This window comes from Plasmodium relictum (genome assembly GCF_900005765.1).
Source record: "Plasmodium relictum strain SGS1 genome assembly, chromosome: 12".
In the NCBI taxonomy this organism is placed as follows: domain Eukaryota; phylum Apicomplexa; class Aconoidasida; order Haemosporida; family Plasmodiidae; genus Plasmodium; species Plasmodium relictum.
Genome location: NC_041690.1, coordinates 1300491 through 1318409, shown reverse-complemented (window position 1 = coordinate 1318409; position 17919 = coordinate 1300491). Strand labels below are relative to the sequence as shown.

General features: G+C 18.7%; 4 protein-coding genes and 1 non-coding gene across 5 annotated transcripts; 3 read left to right on the top strand and 2 right to left on the bottom strand.

Annotated features, from left to right (window-relative positions):
* Window positions 1-2085: 2085 nt before the first annotated feature.
* DDX5 (ATP-dependent RNA helicase DDX5, putative) lies at window positions 2086-5046 on the top strand (the record flags this gene model as incomplete). The annotated part of the gene is made up of 3 exons (XM_028678148.1): window positions 2086-3090; window positions 4396-4486; window positions 4574-5046. 3 exons carry the CDS (start codon window positions 2086-2088, stop codon window positions 5044-5046), a joined length of 1569 nt encoding a protein of 522 aa, XP_028534466.1.
* Window positions 5047-6249: 1203 nt separating this feature from the next.
* PRELSG_1235000 lies at window positions 6250-6364 on the top strand. Its single transcript, XR_003699273.1, has one exon. It is a non-coding gene; the product is annotated as a U5 spliceosomal RNA (small nuclear RNA).
* Window positions 6365-6694: 330 nt separating this feature from the next.
* On the bottom strand, window positions 6695-9162 carry PRELSG_1234900 (conserved Plasmodium protein, unknown function; the record flags this gene model as incomplete). The annotated part of the gene is made up of 2 exons (XM_028678147.1): window positions 6695-7405; window positions 7696-9162. 2 exons carry the CDS (start codon window positions 9160-9162, stop codon window positions 6695-6697), a joined length of 2178 nt encoding a protein of 725 aa, XP_028534465.1.
* Window positions 9163-10086: 924 nt separating this feature from the next.
* PRELSG_1234800 (M17 leucyl aminopeptidase, putative) lies at window positions 10087-11862 on the bottom strand (the record flags this gene model as incomplete). The annotated part of the gene is made up of 1 exon (XM_028678146.1): window positions 10087-11862. The coding sequence occupies one exon, from the start codon at window positions 11860-11862 to the stop codon at window positions 10087-10089; it is 1776 nt and encodes a 591-aa protein (XP_028534464.1).
* Window positions 11863-13097: 1235 nt separating this feature from the next.
* PRELSG_1234700 (conserved Plasmodium protein, unknown function) lies at window positions 13098-16682 on the top strand (the record flags this gene model as incomplete). Its single annotated transcript, XM_028678144.1, has 1 exon — window positions 13098-16682. One exon carries the CDS (start codon window positions 13098-13100, stop codon window positions 16680-16682), a length of 3585 nt encoding a protein of 1194 aa, XP_028534463.1.
* Window positions 16683-17919: the final 1237 nt, after the last annotated feature.

Genomic DNA, 17919 nt, shown 5'->3' with positions numbered 1-17919 from the left:
GAATCCATAGTTCAAATATATAAAGAAAAAAAAAATATAAAGAGAATAAAGAGAAAATATACATCCTTGCAAAATATTATTAAAAAGACAAAAAAAAAAGGAAGGAAAAAACCTTTTAAAATTAGTTTAAGTATTTTCTGTAATTTTTTTATATCATTATATGTTTTTATGCATAGGACACTAATTTTAATAGGTATTTTAAAGAATATTAAAATAAATTATTTATTTTTATATTTAAATTTTTTTTTTAAATGAAATTGCTTAATTTTTTTTCTTAATATCATAATATGAAAAATTTTAGTTAACATGAGAACTTCCTAATACATCAAATATTCAGAGGTAACTTAAACAAAAGAAAAAAAAGAGATAACCAATTTTTTTTTCGAGATTTTTTTTATATATATTAAAATTTTTTAAATGATTAATTATAAAAAAAAATGGTGGAAATAATTTTTGTAAAGTAACAGTTGTAATTTTTATAATAATTAGTAATACTTCAAGTATTCTTTTCTTATTGAATATCTTTATTTCACTGAACAATAATCAATGAGATAAGAAAAATATAAATTCTAATAATAATTAAAAGGAAACTTATAATGATAATACAAAATTTTATAATATTTTATTAAAAAATTCTCATTTTCACAAAAAATAAAAAAAATATTCTTAAAAGTACTGTAATGAGAATATTATTAAAGAGGAAGTATAAAAATATTTTAAACACAGAATTTTTCATAAGTTAAAAGTTTATTAGGCATATTCTTATAAATTTAAATTGAAGCAGTCTTAATTATCAAGTAAAATAAAAATTATTTTTTTATATTTTTGTTGTTTCCCAATTTTTCAATTGGATTTTTAATTAAACTAAAAATTTATTTTTTTTTTTTTAAATAAAAATAAAGAAGGTACTAAATTAAAAATATCTAAATAAGTATAAAGACTACTAAAATTTTATTTCCTATGTAATATATGCCTTTGAATTTTTAAAGCATGATAAAATAATATAAATACGTAATTATATATATATATATATATATATATATATATATATATATATATATATATATATATGCGTTTTGCTTATTTCATTAATTTGTTAAAAAAAAGATATCTTTTTTACTTCAGTTACATATTTTTTTTTTTTAATTTTTTCCGTTTTTTTTTTGGTTAATTTTTATAATTTCATTAAGTGCTCAAATTTAAATTTTTATATGCGTTAAAAATTTTTTTTTTTTAAGCATCATTTTCTTTTTTTTTTTTTTTTACGTAATTAATAAAATAAAAGAATCAAAATAAATTTAAAACTATTTTATTTTAATATTATAAATTAAATACAATTTTTTTTTTATAAAAATTCACTTTTCCAAAAAATTTATGCAGCTTACTTTAAATTAAAATATTTGTTTACTTTTGTTTTATAAGACCTTTATATATTTATTTTATTGTTAATTAAAGAATTATTAATATATTTTTAAAAATATTTAAAATTTATATTTTTTTTTTTATGGATTTTTTCTTTTTAATTTTCCATTTATTATAATTATATATATATATATATATATATATATATATATATATATATATATAAATGAGTAATCATGTGTTTTAATTTTTTTTAAATCTTCTCATGCTAAAAAAATTAAAAATAAATTTTTTACACTTAAATTGTATTAAAATAAAAAAAAAAAATGTACAATAAAAGATAATTATTATTATATAGAAATAATATTTTATAGAAAATTTTTTTTAAGATAATTATATTTCTACATTAGAGAATATTTAAAAGTAATAAGTAGTTAGATTATTTAAAAAAAAAAACGAATAAATAATAAATTTTGGCATAAAAAAGAATATGTAATTAAAACACAAAAGATACAAATAACTATTATATCAGAATATTATATAGTCATAAAATAAAAACACACAAAAGGTAATGCAAAACATAAAAAATAAAATTTTAAAAAAATAAAGTAAAAAGTATATAAAAAAGTAATATTTCAAAAAAATAATTTATATTTTACAAAAAGAGAAAAATAATAGATTTTTATACACAAGTATATACTAATAAACAAATTTTAAAAAAAAATGAGAGGCTATAATAACTATCAAAATAGATACAATAATCATCCTGATTACAACAATTTAGCTAATTATCAAGCATATCCTCAATATAGAGCAAATTATAACGATTTCGGTGGTAATAATAATAATAATAATAATTCAAATAACTTTGGTAAAAACTTAACTCAAATCGATTGGAAGAGCATAAAATTAGTTCCATTTGAAAAGAACTTTTACAAAGAACATGAAGAAATATCTAAATTAACAACAAAGGAAGTAAAAGAAATAAGAGACAAATATCAAATAACAATTTTAGAAGGTGATAATATTCCAAATCCAGTTGTGTCAATAAATAAAATAGGTTTTCCAGATTATGTTATAAAAGCCCTAAAAAATAATAATATAACTGCACCTACTCCTATACAGATACAAGGATGGCCAATAGCTTTATCAGGTAAGGATATGATAGGCAAAGCAGAGACCGGAAGTGGAAAAACTTTAGCTTTTATCTTACCTGCATTTGTTCATATTTTAGCTCAACCAAGTTTAAAATATGGTGATGGACCTATTGTTTTAGTATTAGCACCAACAAGAGAATTAGCTGAACAAATTCGTCAAGAATGTATCAAATTCTCTACTGAATCTAAAATAAGAAATACATGTGCATATGGAGGAGTTCCAAAAAGTGGACAAATTTATGCTTTAAGACAAGGAGTACATATTTTAATTGCATGTCCAGGCCGTTTAATTGATTTATTAGAACAAAATGTCACAAATTTAATGAGAGTTACTTATTTAGTATTAGATGAAGCTGATAAAATGTTAGATATGGGATTTGAATTACAAATTAGAAAAATTGTTAATCAAATAAGACCCGATAGACAAACACTAATGTGGTCAGCAACTTGGCCAAAGGAAGTTCAAGTTCTTGCAAGAGACTTATGTAAGCAACAACCAATACATGTTAATGTTGGTTCACTAACCTTAACTGCTTGCCGTAGTATTAAACAAGAAATTTATCTTATAGAGGTAATACATTTATTTTTTTTTTTCTTATTTTAATTATTGTTTCTATAAAGTATTTTATTTTAATATTTAATATTTAATTTTATATTTTCTTTTTTTTTTTTTTTTTTGGAATTTGTCATATTGCTATATATTACCTTTTTTTTTTCTTTTAATGTTTGTAAATTTTTTTAATTTGGTTTTTTCATTTAATTATATATAGCTACAAACTTAAATTTCCCAATATATATAGATATTTTTTTTATCCTTTTATTTACTTTTGGTATTTATTTCTATAATTACCTATTGTATTTATATTTGTTTTTTGTTTTTAAATAAAGAAATGATAAATAATTTTTTTTGTTGCTGTTCTTTTTAAATTAAATATACATTTTTTTTATGTCATAATTTATAAATATATATCTTTTATGGATTTGTTATGTTTTATTATTCGTATCCTAAATTAAAATGTGTAAATGAAATTATGCTATGAATATTTTTTTTACAAATAATAATATATTCTTTATATTTCTTTTTCCTTTATTATATATGTTTTATATTACTTTTCTATTTTTGGATAACCATTATTCTGTATAATTATATTCATTTTAATACATATATATATGTATGCTTACATTTTTATATTTTTCTTTCATATTTTTTTTGGGTATGTGTTCTACTTTTAATATTTTTGGTTTATTGCATTATATACTTTGTTTTATGTTATTGAATTGCTTTTAATAAGGAGACAGCAATTCATTGCAAATTTATAAGTGATAACTTTTTTTCTAATAAAAATATTTTCTATTTTTTAGGCAATCTTGCCCTTCCTTAAGATATTTTTAAGTGTCCGCATGTATTTTTTCTACCTCTTTTTTTACTATTGTTATTTATATATTTATTTTACTTTTTATTTTATTTATTTTTGTTTTTTTGTAATTTATTTTTATTTTTAATTTTATTATTCACAAAAATGCAATAGTGTTTTATGTGAACAATAAAAATAAAAGTAACTAAATAGTACAGAGGTTTTTAATATGCATGTGGATAACTATTATAATTTTTTTTAAAAAATTAAAGGTGGCAAGATTGTCGAAAAAGAAAAAGAAAAAAAAATATATATAAATAATATATATATTTTAAGTCCTATCACTTTAAATTTGCAATGAGGTTAGTTAATGATGTTTTTGTTTCGTTTTTATTTTCATTAAAAATAAAAACGAAAACAAGAATGTGATCCTTATTAAACATATAAAAATGTGTAAAATGTATATATGCATATGTATTATATATATATAATATATATTAATATATTATTTTTTAATTTAGGAGCATGAAAAAATAGGGAACTTAAAATCATTATTGCATAGAATATTTAAAGATAACGATAGAATAATAGTATTTGTAGAAACTAAAAAAAGTAATAAATAATTTTGATATTAATAATAAATTTATCTTTGCTCCATAATAAATAATAATAATATATATATAATTTTTTTTTGAACAGATGCTGATTTTATTACAAAAGCATTGAGACTAGATGGAATGCCTGCACTTTGCATACATGGAGACAAAAAACAAGAAGAAAGAAGATGGGTCTTGAATGATTTTAAAACAGGAAAAAGTCCCATTCTAATAGCAACAGATGTAGCTTCAAGAGGTTTAGATATAAAAAATGTAAAATATGTTATAAATTTTGATTTCCCTAATCAAATTGAAGATTACGTTCATAGAATTGGTAGAACGGGGAGAGCTGGATCACATGGTGCCTCTTTCACATTTTTAACTGCTGATAAATATAGACTGGCTAGGGACTTAGTTAAAATATTAAGAGAATCTGAACAACCTGTTCCACCTCAATTAGAAAAAATTTCTTATTCAATAGGTAATCATCAAAGAAGAAATCCTTATTATAGTTCTGGTCGTGCATCTACCAACGTTAATAACATTCCTCTAAAAGGAGCAAATAAATTTTATTAATTTTAAATTTTCATATTTTAATATTCATAAAAAAAAAGAAAATTAAAAAATATATATGTGTACTTATATACATACAATATAAAAAAAAAAAAAAATTGAAAATTTTGTTAAAATTTAATAACATTGAATATTATCATCAGAGTAGTACTATGAATATATAATATGTCTTATAAAACATTCTTGTAATATTATTTGAAAAAATTTTTGTGTATATTTTAAGTCTGCTTTTTATATGACTTTATATTATGTATATTTATTTTAAAAACATTGTATAATATAAAATAATTTTAATAATATGGAGATTTTTTTTTTGTTATTTACATTTTCATATAACTATATCATGAAAATATATATATATATATATTATATATGATTTGTTACTGCTTTTTTTTTTTTTAATCTTCAATAATAAACAAAATTATATATTTTTTAAAAATTTCCATAACCTTTCAAATTAAATTTTGGAAACATATATACATTAAATAACATAGAATATTTAACACTTTATAATGCTTGTTTTTTTGAATAACTTAATAAAAAATTTATATTGAAAAGATAAAAAAAAAAAAAAAACTATTAATTATAGAAAACTAAATTCTTATTAATAATTATGAATATTGAAAATATCAAAACTTTCGAAAGTATATTCAAAAATAATAAGATATAATTTCTCTAAGTAATTTATATTAATATTAAAATTACTATTTCATTACTTTCAAACTGAATTTTTTAATAGTAAATTCTATTTCTTTTATAATTTTATAAATTGAATTCATATATTCGACATTTATTTTACTCATAGGATGAGTCACATAAAAAAAAAGTATATAAAAAAAGTTTAAAATTTCACGCTTTTTATTTATATTTTAAATGTAATTTATATATATATTCCCTTTTTATTAATATTTAAAAAAATTTTGGAGCTATTATATTTAAAAAAAAATGAGGAAGGATATATACAAAATGATACAAAAAAATTAAAAAAAAAACTTATTTAAAATAATAAAAAAAAAAATTAAAAAAAAAAAAATTATAATGTTAAAAAATTTGAAAGAAACAAATTTAAAAACAAGTTTAAAAATGTAAATTTTTTCTTTATATATTTAAAAAAAGGAAGAAAGATATGAAAAAAAACCGAGTGGTATAAATTTGATATTTAAAAAAATACATAATGATAAAAAGCTATGTTATTCATTGTATTCTGGTGTGTGTACTTATTACATAACGAATCAATCTTTCGCCTTTTACTAAAGATTGCCGTGTATTAAGTACGATAAATGCATAATACCACAAATTTTTGTCGCGTCTTTCAGGCGCTTAACAATTTTAAATTATCAATTTTTTTACATGTAACATGAACTTATTTATATTTTAAATTTTCTTAAACAATTATACAAATTTCAAAAGGAATTTTATATTTCAATTTTTTTGAATTAAAAATTAATTTGAAAATTCATTTTTTTTTTTTTTTTTATAAACTTTCTACATATATATAAAGGATTTCCATTTTTATATATAATTACATAATAAAGAAAAAAGAGGAGGGATTCTCAAAATTTTTTTTTTTTTTTTAAAATTGAACAATTGAAATGTATATAAAAGCATGCAATTCTGTTTTTATTATAAAATATGTAAAACGATAAATATTTTAATTTTTTTTCTGAAGGAAATTAAATTTACTTATGAAATGAACTGATTCTGGTAATGATAAAAGTTCTCGCTTTATATCTTCTAAAGTGTTATCTGATTTAACAGCAATTACTTTAGGAGGAGCAAAAGAAGTTAATTTACCTAAATTATCAAGTTCATTTTTAATTCTAAGGGATCTGTTAAGTTTGTAAGTTTCTATAGATGTTTGTAAATTAAAAACCGTTTCTTTTAAGCAATCATTGTTATTTTGATTTTTTTTATGCATTAATGATTGTTTATTTTTTTCATTTTTACATTTACATTCAGAAAATTTTTTTTTTACGATGATCGTAGGAGGTTCTTCAGTGTATGCTTTATTATTCTTTATAATTTTATCTACTAAATCTAAATTGGGTATAACTTTTGTTTTTAGTCTCCTTCCATTTAATCGAATTTTTTCACCCCAATCAATTTGTTTTATTTTATGTTCCTTTTTTAGTTCGTATTCTTTTTCACTTTTATCATTTAATGAAAAATCAAAGTAACTTTTTATGTATCCTCCTCTTAATCCATTTACCCATGCATTTTTACAACTAATATTTTCTGTTTTTTTTTTCCCTCTCGTTTTTATGATATTTAAATTACAGCTATTAACACTACGAAAGTTCTTTCTACTTGTTCTATGTGTGGGATCGTCGTAATATTTTGTTTTACTTATGCTATTTTTATCCTGAGAAAAAAAAAAAATTATTAATATTATTCACACAATTTAAAGATAAAATTTTGGTGCAGATGTTAAAAAATGTTATTGCATACATATATATTTAAAATATTAAATTATTTAATAAAAAAACAATTATAAAATTAACTTTGTTTATTATAATAAGTTTATATATGAATATAAATTATTGACATATGTGTTGTAATTTAAAGAAAAAATTTATTTAAAAGAATTAAAATAATTTACGTAATTATTTTAATAAATTTATTTCTTTTCTTTTTCCTTTTCTTTTTTTATACCATATTATTATAATATGAATCAAATAATTTTAAATATTTCATAATACTTATGTTTTTTATATTATAAGGATCATTTGTGGCTTTACATATATATTTGGCAAGTTGACTACTTATAGTATTATCATTTTTTAACATCATTTTTATTTCTTCTTCGTTTTCTTCTTCTTCACCTTCCTCATTGTCTTTTTCTTTTCTTTCAAACTTTTTCAACTTTATATTATTTTTTTCTTCCTCTATATATTTATGAATATTAGGTTGAAAAGTGCATGATCTTAACTCGTCTAAAAAGTCCTTGTAATCTAATATATTATAATCCTTTTTTAAAAATACTTTTAAAATATGTAATGGATCACAAACTTCTTTTTTTTTATTTTTTTTTGAATATTGCCTGTTCTTTTTTGTTGTATTTTTATATTTTAATAAACTAGTATTATTTTCTTTATCATCTATAATGTCTTTTATTCTAGGATTTTTTGACAATTGCATTATACTATTATGTATTATATCATTAATTACATTTTCTTTTCGTATAATTTCATAATCCTCTTTTAGTAATGGATTATTTTTTTTTTTTTCTGGAAAACTTCTTTTTACCCTGTAATTCACTTTATTTAAATTATTTAGTTTTCTTAGATATATATTTGAGTTATCTAAATTAGAAGCTCTGAAAAGAAATTTTTCTTCTTTATTTAAAATTCTTTCTTTATTTTCCAATATTTGCAAAATAGACTTTAAAATAATATTATCATTATTAGAATTCAATAAATTTTCATTTATTATGATTTCCCTTATTATTTTAAAAAATGCTTTTTTCGATGTTATAAGCATATGCCTTTCACCTGATAACTTGTTTTCTTTATCATAATTTATTAATAAGCATAAATTATTTTCATTTGCTATTCTTTTTAATTCATTTATGTTTTTATCAGTTTTATTTTTTAAATTTATATTTTTTTCAAAAAAAACATTTTGTATTTCACTAATATTTTCTGAATATGAAATAAAATGTGGTAAAATATAATTCTGAATTTTTTTTTTTCCTTTTTCTGTTAAATCACTATAAATTTTATCGTTAAATAAGTCTATTGAGTTTTCTCCTTCAACGTTTAGTATATCCCATAAGTTACTAGCTATATCAAATATTATACTTTTATTAAAAATATCCAATTTTATGCTAACCTTTTTTGTAACTGCTTCTCTTTCTATTCTTTTCAAAAAACATTTATTGCAATTTTCTTTTAACTCACTATCCTTATAATTATTTTTCTTTGTATCTTTTTTAAAAGTTCTTTTTTCTTTTTCTATATATTCCAGATTTCTTCTTAACTCAATTTTATTTTTCCATAAATACGGTTCATTTAAAATGTTATTTTCATCATTTTTTTTTAAATTATGTCTAATGATATCAACGTAATTAATATTTTTATAAGTTGAATTTTCTTTATTTTTTCTTAAAAAATTATTCATAATAATAATATAAAAAAAAGTATTAATAAATTTTTATCTTCTACAATATTTTAATCTTTTAAATTATTTTAACAAATTTTTTTTATTATATAATTTACTGTTGTATTGATGTTTATATATGGAAAAAAAAAAAAAAAAAGTATTCATTTTTTTAAAAATAAATATAGTTTACTTAATGTGTCTACTTTAAAAATTATATGTAATATATATTATTTTTTAAATTATTCTATCTGTATAGGAACTTTTTTTTTTCTAGAATATTTACAGTTTTTCTTTAACTGAAAAACGTGCAAAATAAGTGCTACATTAATTATTTTGCAAAAGTAGAAAAATACATCATTACATGTAGATTTTTTTTTTTTTTTTTTGTATATACACTCTTTTGTCATATTAGTATAAAAAAAAAAAAAAAAATAATAAAATATATAAATAATTATTGGTTGTAAAATAAAATATACTTATATAATATTGTATATGTAGCTTCAAAGAAGAATAGGAAAAATATAAGGTAAATGAATATCAATTGCATTTTTGCATTTAGTTTATTTTCTATATCATTAGTTCATTTATTTTACACATGTTAAAATTATATTTATCTCAGATAATTTTTTTTTTAACTTTTTTTTTCTTTAATAATACTACATCTATTTAGTTTTCTATATTGTTACTAAATCTCTATTTGCACAAAATTTAAATAAAAAAGACAATATTAAGAATATATATAAATAAAATAAAACCTAAAGCTTAAAATATTTGAAGATGTAAAAATAAGTACGATTTCAAACATTATAAAATAATTCATAAAAAGAAATAAAAACAATAGTAATCACAATAATAAATATGTAAATAAATTATTTAATATGTTTCATATATTTTAAATTTTATATAATTTACTAAATATATATATGCACAGTTCTTAATTTTTTAAATAGCATCATTTAAGATAAATTCAGTTAATAATCGTACACCAAAACCCTTTGGTTTTCTAGCTTTAAAATTCCAAGAAGCACCCGCAATATCAATATGTGCCCATGGTGTATTTTGAATAAATTCTTTTAAAAATAATGTAGCAACAATAGGAGATGCCTTAACACTTGATGTGATATTATTTATGTCAGCAAACTTGGAATTTAAAGAAGATCTATATTCTTCTATAATAGGTAGCCACCATATAGGTTCACTAGATGTTTTGGAAGAATTTAATAATTTATTAATTAGTTGATCATTATTACCAAAAATTCCAGCATAACTTGTACCTAAAGAATAAAGCATTCCACCCGTTAATGTAGCTATATCAATAATATAATCAACACCTAATTTTTCTGCATATATTAAAGCATCAGCTAAAGTTAGTCTTCCTTCTGCATCGGTGTTTCCTACTTCTATTGTTTTTCCATTTGAAGCGGTTATGATATCACCTGGCCTATAAGCATGTTTTGAGACCATATTTTCACAAACAGCACTTATGAAATGAACCTCTACATTTTCTGGATTTATAGTCCCTATACAATAGGCACAACCTAAGACTGCAGCACATCCACTCATATCAAATTTCATTAAATCAATCATTGATCCTGGAGATGTCTTTAAATTATATCCTCCTGAATCGAAAGTAATACCTTTACCAACTAATGCAATTTTTTTTTTAATCTCTCCTTTTCCTTTGTATGTTAAATGAATAAATCGATGAGGATACATACTTCCTTTGCCAACTGACAAAAATGCTCCCATTTTTAATTCTTCTATTTCCTTTATCCCTAAAACTTTACATTGCAAATTTAACTTTTTAGCTAATTCTACTGCTGCATTAGCTAGAGATACAGGATTACAATAATTAGATGGAGCTGCTATAAGTTGAGAGGCATAATAAGTACCATAATAATAAATACGTGATTTTTCTATTTCCTGTTTATATGAGTTAGCATTGGCTATATGTAATGTTAAATTCTTAATGTAATCTGTACATAAGTTTTTATCTGTTGATTTAAATCTCTCATCAGTCATATATTCATAAAATAAATTTTCCAAAAAGAAACGAAATAAACTTTCATGAAGTTTTATTTCAAAAATTAGAGATACTTTTGAATTTCTATAATCATGAAGCATAAGAACTAACGATGATACTATTCTTCTGATATCTGCTTCTGTTAAGTCATTAACAGATCCACACCCAATGCAAGCCACATTAATATACTCCTTTTTATCATTTAAAATACAAAACATTTTTGACGTACCTAATTTTGCATTAAAACGTTCTGCACTTGCTTGCTTTAAAAATTCATTTATGCTATTATCTTTCGTTCTCGAATTTATTTTTACTAAACTATTGTCTTTTCCTGCGCCATTTACTATAAATACTAACAAACTTTCTTCTACATTAAAACTTTCACTTAAATCCTTTAATTCAATCTTTATATCATGAACAGGTGTATGATAATCTATGGGTATACTAGTAGGATCTAAAGATACTACTTGGGGAACAGTACTTGTCATTTTTATATTTAGATGCTTATATGTACAAAATGTTTTATTAAAAATAGGAAATTCAATTTTTTTTATATTGCTATTATCAAAAAAGATAAAGTCAAATTTTTTATTTCCCTTGTGTTTTTGTAAGCTATAGAACCTTTTTATATTATTTAAATTATAAATTTTTTTTTGAGATATTAAATGTTTTGAAAAAAAACTTAAAAACAGCATGAGTATATTTTTAATAAGAAAGTTTGTAAAAAAAAAGAAAAAATGCACGGAAATTTTTTTTTTATTCTAAATACTATGGAGTGAAAAAAAAATTTATGTACATTTTTTCTTTTTTTTAGAGAGAATAAGTGTAATAATTAAAAATATAAATAAGTGTATTATCAAAGAATAATAAAATATAAAAAAAAAGAAAAATGAAAAAAAGAATTATTATTAACAAGGTTTTTAAGTCATTTTCATTTTTTATGTGAAAAAATTAAAAAAAAAATATTAGTCCAAATTATTCCTTTTTATATAGCAAAAATATATTATAAGATTTTTATGATAAAATAATAAATTATGAACAAAAGAATTTCACTGATTTTTAACTCAAAAATTTCTTTTTAATCATTGAAAAAATGCCATAATATATGAAATTTTTTTTTTTTTTTTTAATATATATTAATGCAAATTTATTGTATTTTAATTGACGTTACTTTAATTTCTAATTATGAATCTGTATGTATTTGATGTTTCATAAAACATGTTTTTAAATTTTTTTTTTTGTTTTTTTTTTTTTTTTTGGTGTGTTGGTTTTTTAATAAAAAAAAATTTATCTTTTATTTGTAATATATATTTTAAGTTCTTAAATTTAGTAAACAAAAGAGTTTTTAATCAATTTTAAAAATAATTTTTCGTCATTTTTTTTTTTTTGTAGAAATATTAAATATAATATATTTTCCAATTTTATTTTTATGCCAATTGTATTTATATAAAAAATTTATACACATCATAAAAAGTGAAATTTTTTTATAATGTATTTGATTTTAAGATAATTATATTCATAAATTTTTTAATATTTATATGAATTTTCTTTTTTTATGTTTAATATATACTTAATCATTTTTCTTGTATTTATTTTTAAGTAATTCAAAATTATATACACTAAATTTATCTACATTGAAAATTTATTGAGATAAATTTAGTGAATTTTATGATACCACATAACATTTATTATATATATATAAATATATCCTTTCTTTTTTTTTTTTAAATATTTCTTAATTTAATACATTAATTTTATTTATTTAATTTATACTTTATTTATCTTATTTTTTTTCTTTTTATGCACAAAATGTGAAAAAATTATGAAAGGTCAAAAAAAAAAAAAAAAAGAAAAAGAAAATAAAATAAAATAAAAATTTCTACACTTATTTAATTTTTTCGTTACACATTTTAAGAAAACATAAAATAAAATGAATGCTTTAATATTAAATTTTTTGTTTATATGTTTTTATATTATATATGTCCTACTCATTCATTCATCGTTAATGATAAAGACTCCTAATATGTTTCTTTTCGAGATGGTTGAAACGTGTTATGCCCCATTTTCTCCAAATTTTCAATATATTGAAGGAAATGTAGAACATAAAAATGACTGTTCAAAATTTTTAAAAAACAATATTAATAATAATAAAAAAAAAAAGAAAAAAAAAAAAAAAAAGATAAAGTTCAATTCTAATAAATTTACTTGTGAAGAAGAATTAATAAATGCGGATAATCACGTAAATAGAAAAGTTGTAAAATATGTAGAAAAAAAAGATAAAAAAGAAAATGTTAATAAAACATACAATGGATATAATAATATAATTGCTAAAATTTGGGAAAATATGAATGAAATTAATAGCTTTAGTAAGAATAAAAATGATTATAATAAAAATGGTAATAACAACAAATGTTATATTAATTTTTATGATTACAGTGATTTAAAATATTGCAATAATTTTAATTTTTTTATTAATGAAGCAAAAAATAAGGGAGATGTAAATATAGATAGAGATAGTAAATGTAAAAATAATAATTTTTATAGTCATAACCAAATAATAAATGGATATTTATCGAATGGAAAAAATAAATTGAATGAAATGAAAAAACACAATTTTATTAGTAAAGGGAATACCTTTTTTTTAATTTATGAAGTGTATACACATAAAATATATAGGTACCTCAAAAGTATTTTAGATAAAAATATTTCAAAGAGAAGTGCTAATGCGTATAATGAGTATGAAACATATTTATTGGAATGTAAAAAAATTTCACACAAATCAAGGAAAAAGGAATCACATAATGATTTAAGTAATAACATTAATAATAGCAATAAAAAGAAAAATGAATTATATTATTCAAAAAACAAGAAAAGAAAAAAAAAAAAAAAAGAGGAAGGAATAATAGATAATTGCAAAAGTGAAAGAAATGAAGAATTAATAAAAAATAAAACAAGAAACTCGATTATCTATGAACGGAAATATATGTATTGCATAAACAAAAGTGTTAAGAATAATTTAAATTTTATAAATATTTATAAAAAATGTAAAAAGTATAAAATATTCTCTTATGAATTCATTAATTGCCCCTTAGAAAAAGATGAGAATAATTATTCATATTCAGAAAGTAAATTTATATTTTCATTATTTATAAAAAATTACTATAGAAAAAAAAATAAGATTCTTACTGATGAAAGAAAAAAGGAAGAAAATTTTTATAAAAAAGCTGATATTTTTGTAAGTAATAAATCTATTTGGATATTTCGTTATTGTAAAAAAGAAATATCACTAATTATTTTTTTTACTGTCAAAGAACAAGTTCTTGCATTAATTTTTACTGATTACAATTCACATTTTAAAAATAATAATTCTTATTATTTTATTAATGACAAAAAAGTATATAAAAGTGATGAATATGATAAAAAGGATAAAGATATGGAAAAATATATGTATAATTTACAAAATTCTTATATATGTGAGAAAAGCCAGGAAATTTGTTATTACAATAATACTGATTGCTATATAGATAAACTTAATAATCCTTTTTTTCAATCTTGTAAAAATGAAAATGAAAAAATGTATAAAAAAAATAAATACTTTTCAAATTTGAATAAAATAAAAAATTGTAATCTTAATAGCCAGTTAAAAAATAAGCATGAGAAGGAAATATTATGTTCTTTAAATAAAGGAAATAAAGGAAATAAAGAAAAGAAAAACTGTACAATTTCTAAAAAAAAAAAAAAAAGAAAAAAAAATGAAGAGAATTACAAATATAGTTATAAAATAGATTTTAACGCTTCTAAAAATATAAAAAGAAAAAGTATATGGAATAATTTTCAAGGTAATATATATATCAATTATGTGAAAGGTTTTTATTATTTTTACTTTTATATATTCGATAGAATAAATATACATAAAAATTTATTATATCATAAGTATATAAATGAAGAACAAAATAACAACTGCACATTAATTGATGGGCACATCAGTGTGAATAATCAAATATGCTTGAAAAATAGTTGTAATTGTGATAAATACAATAGCTATTATAATAATAATTTTAGCAGTAATAATAATAGTATTAATAATAATAATTATAATAATTATAATTTTAACACTAATAATGATAATAATAATAATAATAATAATAATAATAATAATAATAATAATAATAATAATAATAATAATAATAATAATAATAATAATAATTATTATTATTATTATTATTATTATTATAATTATATTAATTACAGTGATGACAATTATAGATATGAAATAAATAAAAATTTAAAATTTTTTGATGATATATATTTAGATAGAGAATTACTATTTCCAGTTCTTTCATCTCCTAATAGAAGTATAATAAGAAATATGAAAAAATATTTAAAGGATGGAATAAAATTTTCAATATATATTGATCAAATGGCTCCAGAAATATATAATTGTAATAAATATAAAAAAATTAAATGGGCTTTAATAATATTTTTTATACCTGCATGGCTAATAATAAATATTGTTTATATTATTTTAGTTCAAAAGATGTGGAGACAGATGCTGAATCCCTTACATAGATTGCTGATATCACCATCCCTAATTCGATTATCTTTTTATATACTATTATTAACATTTTGTATGCAATGCCCTTATGTTAATAGTAATTGTGTTGAGTATACTTTAATGGGATATATGGCATTAAATACTATGTTTAGTACTATTTTTTATGGGAACTTACTTCTAATTAGTAAAGGTTATATGATTACTAGAGCAAACTTTGAAAAAAAGGAGAGTATAACTATGACTTTAATTATTAGCTCTATTTATATATTATCTTCAATCAATCAAGTAGATATAACTAGCAATACTCCAATTTTAATATGTTTATATATTGCTTTATTATTTATATTAGTTGTTAATATTTTATCTATTATTAAGTTTTTAAAACTAAAATTATCGTTTGTAAGGGATGCTAGAATTCATGCTTGGGAAGAATCAATTAGTATTAAACTAAATATGTATAAAGCATATTTAACTGTTATTGTTATTTTTTTTTGTTTTGAAATAATTTTGCATATATTGAATATGTTATTTAAATCTCTATCAGGTAATTTAACTTTAATTGAATATACTCTTGAATTAGTTATATGGTGTTGCGTATTATACATTTTTAGATATAGAGGAGATGTCTTATATTTTTCATTGCTTTATGATAATAGCACTTTGCATATATTACCATTATATATAGCTAACACTGGCATTGTTAATTTCACTGAAGAAAAAAATAGAATATCATTAGATAGTAATAAACCTATTTTGATTTTAAATCCTTTTGAATATGAAGGGAAACATTTTTTATCATGTATCACAATTGGAATACCATTTAATATGGAATACAAAAAAATTGATTTGCATAATAAATATAAAACAGTACCATTATATAATTTTAATAGTATGGACTTTAATTATGATATGAATAATACTTTTATATATCAGAATTCAAGAGAAAATAATGATATATAAATTGAAGATACAAATTATTTTTATAATAACTATAATCTGGATAATTAAAATAAATTAACTAAAATTTATAAATTAAAATAGAGATACCTTTTTATGCTTCACTTGATAATATATATTTATCATAATTTAAAATATAAAGAATATATATATTGTTTTAAATATTAATTGAGAATAAATAATGAGACGATAAAATATTAACACAATAAACATTTAAACATTTCTTCAACTAGCACAAAAAAAAATCTATTTCATTCACAATAGAATCATAAGTCTTTAAAGGGATAAAAAGATTAATATTAATATAATTTTAATTATATATCAATGGTTTAAATAATAAATTATAAAATATAAAAAATTTTATAAACTTATATTATTTTACGTTATATAGAATTAAGTAAAACTATATTTTATTTAGAAATATTAATACATTCAAAAATAATTCAATATGAGGTAATTATTAATACTACAATTTTTTTTTTTTTTTGTTATCTGTTTAGATTTTTAAAAATGATCATGTTTGTTTATTTGATAATATTTTTCCTTAATTATAAAATATTAGATTAAATTTTAATTTGAAAAATATGAAATAAATACTATATATTCATATAAATATTAAAATGCTTTTATTTTATTTTATTTTTATTTTTTTTTTTTTTGTTTTATGATGAAATTTTTTTAATTCATTTGATATTTATAATTTTGAATATGTTTTTTTTAACTCACATAATTATTTTTTTTCTTTTTTTGTTTTATTAATTTTTGGAATATTTTTATTTGTAAAATTTAAAAAATTTATAAAATATATAATAACACTTTTACTCTTGTATTTTAAGAAAACATATTAATATATTAAATTTTTTATTTAGTAAGACATTATTACCTTAAGACATTTTACAACTCTTCCATAATTTATATTTTTTATCATTATTTTTTTTTCTAATTTTAATAATACTAACCTGGATTCTTAGAATATTTTCCATAATTTCTAATTTTTATTATTTTTTTTGATTTATTAAAAAAAGTATATTAATAAAATAGTTTTAATGATTACATATAGTGCGTTATATTATTAGAAATAATCTTTTTCTTTTTAAAAAAAACAAATATATTAATTTATTTATTTTTTTTTTAATTATATTTAAAAAATATATAATCTGTCTATTAAAAAAAAAAAAAATAGATAATATATATATGTATATATAATATAGAATATAATTCATATAAAGTAGAAAAAATA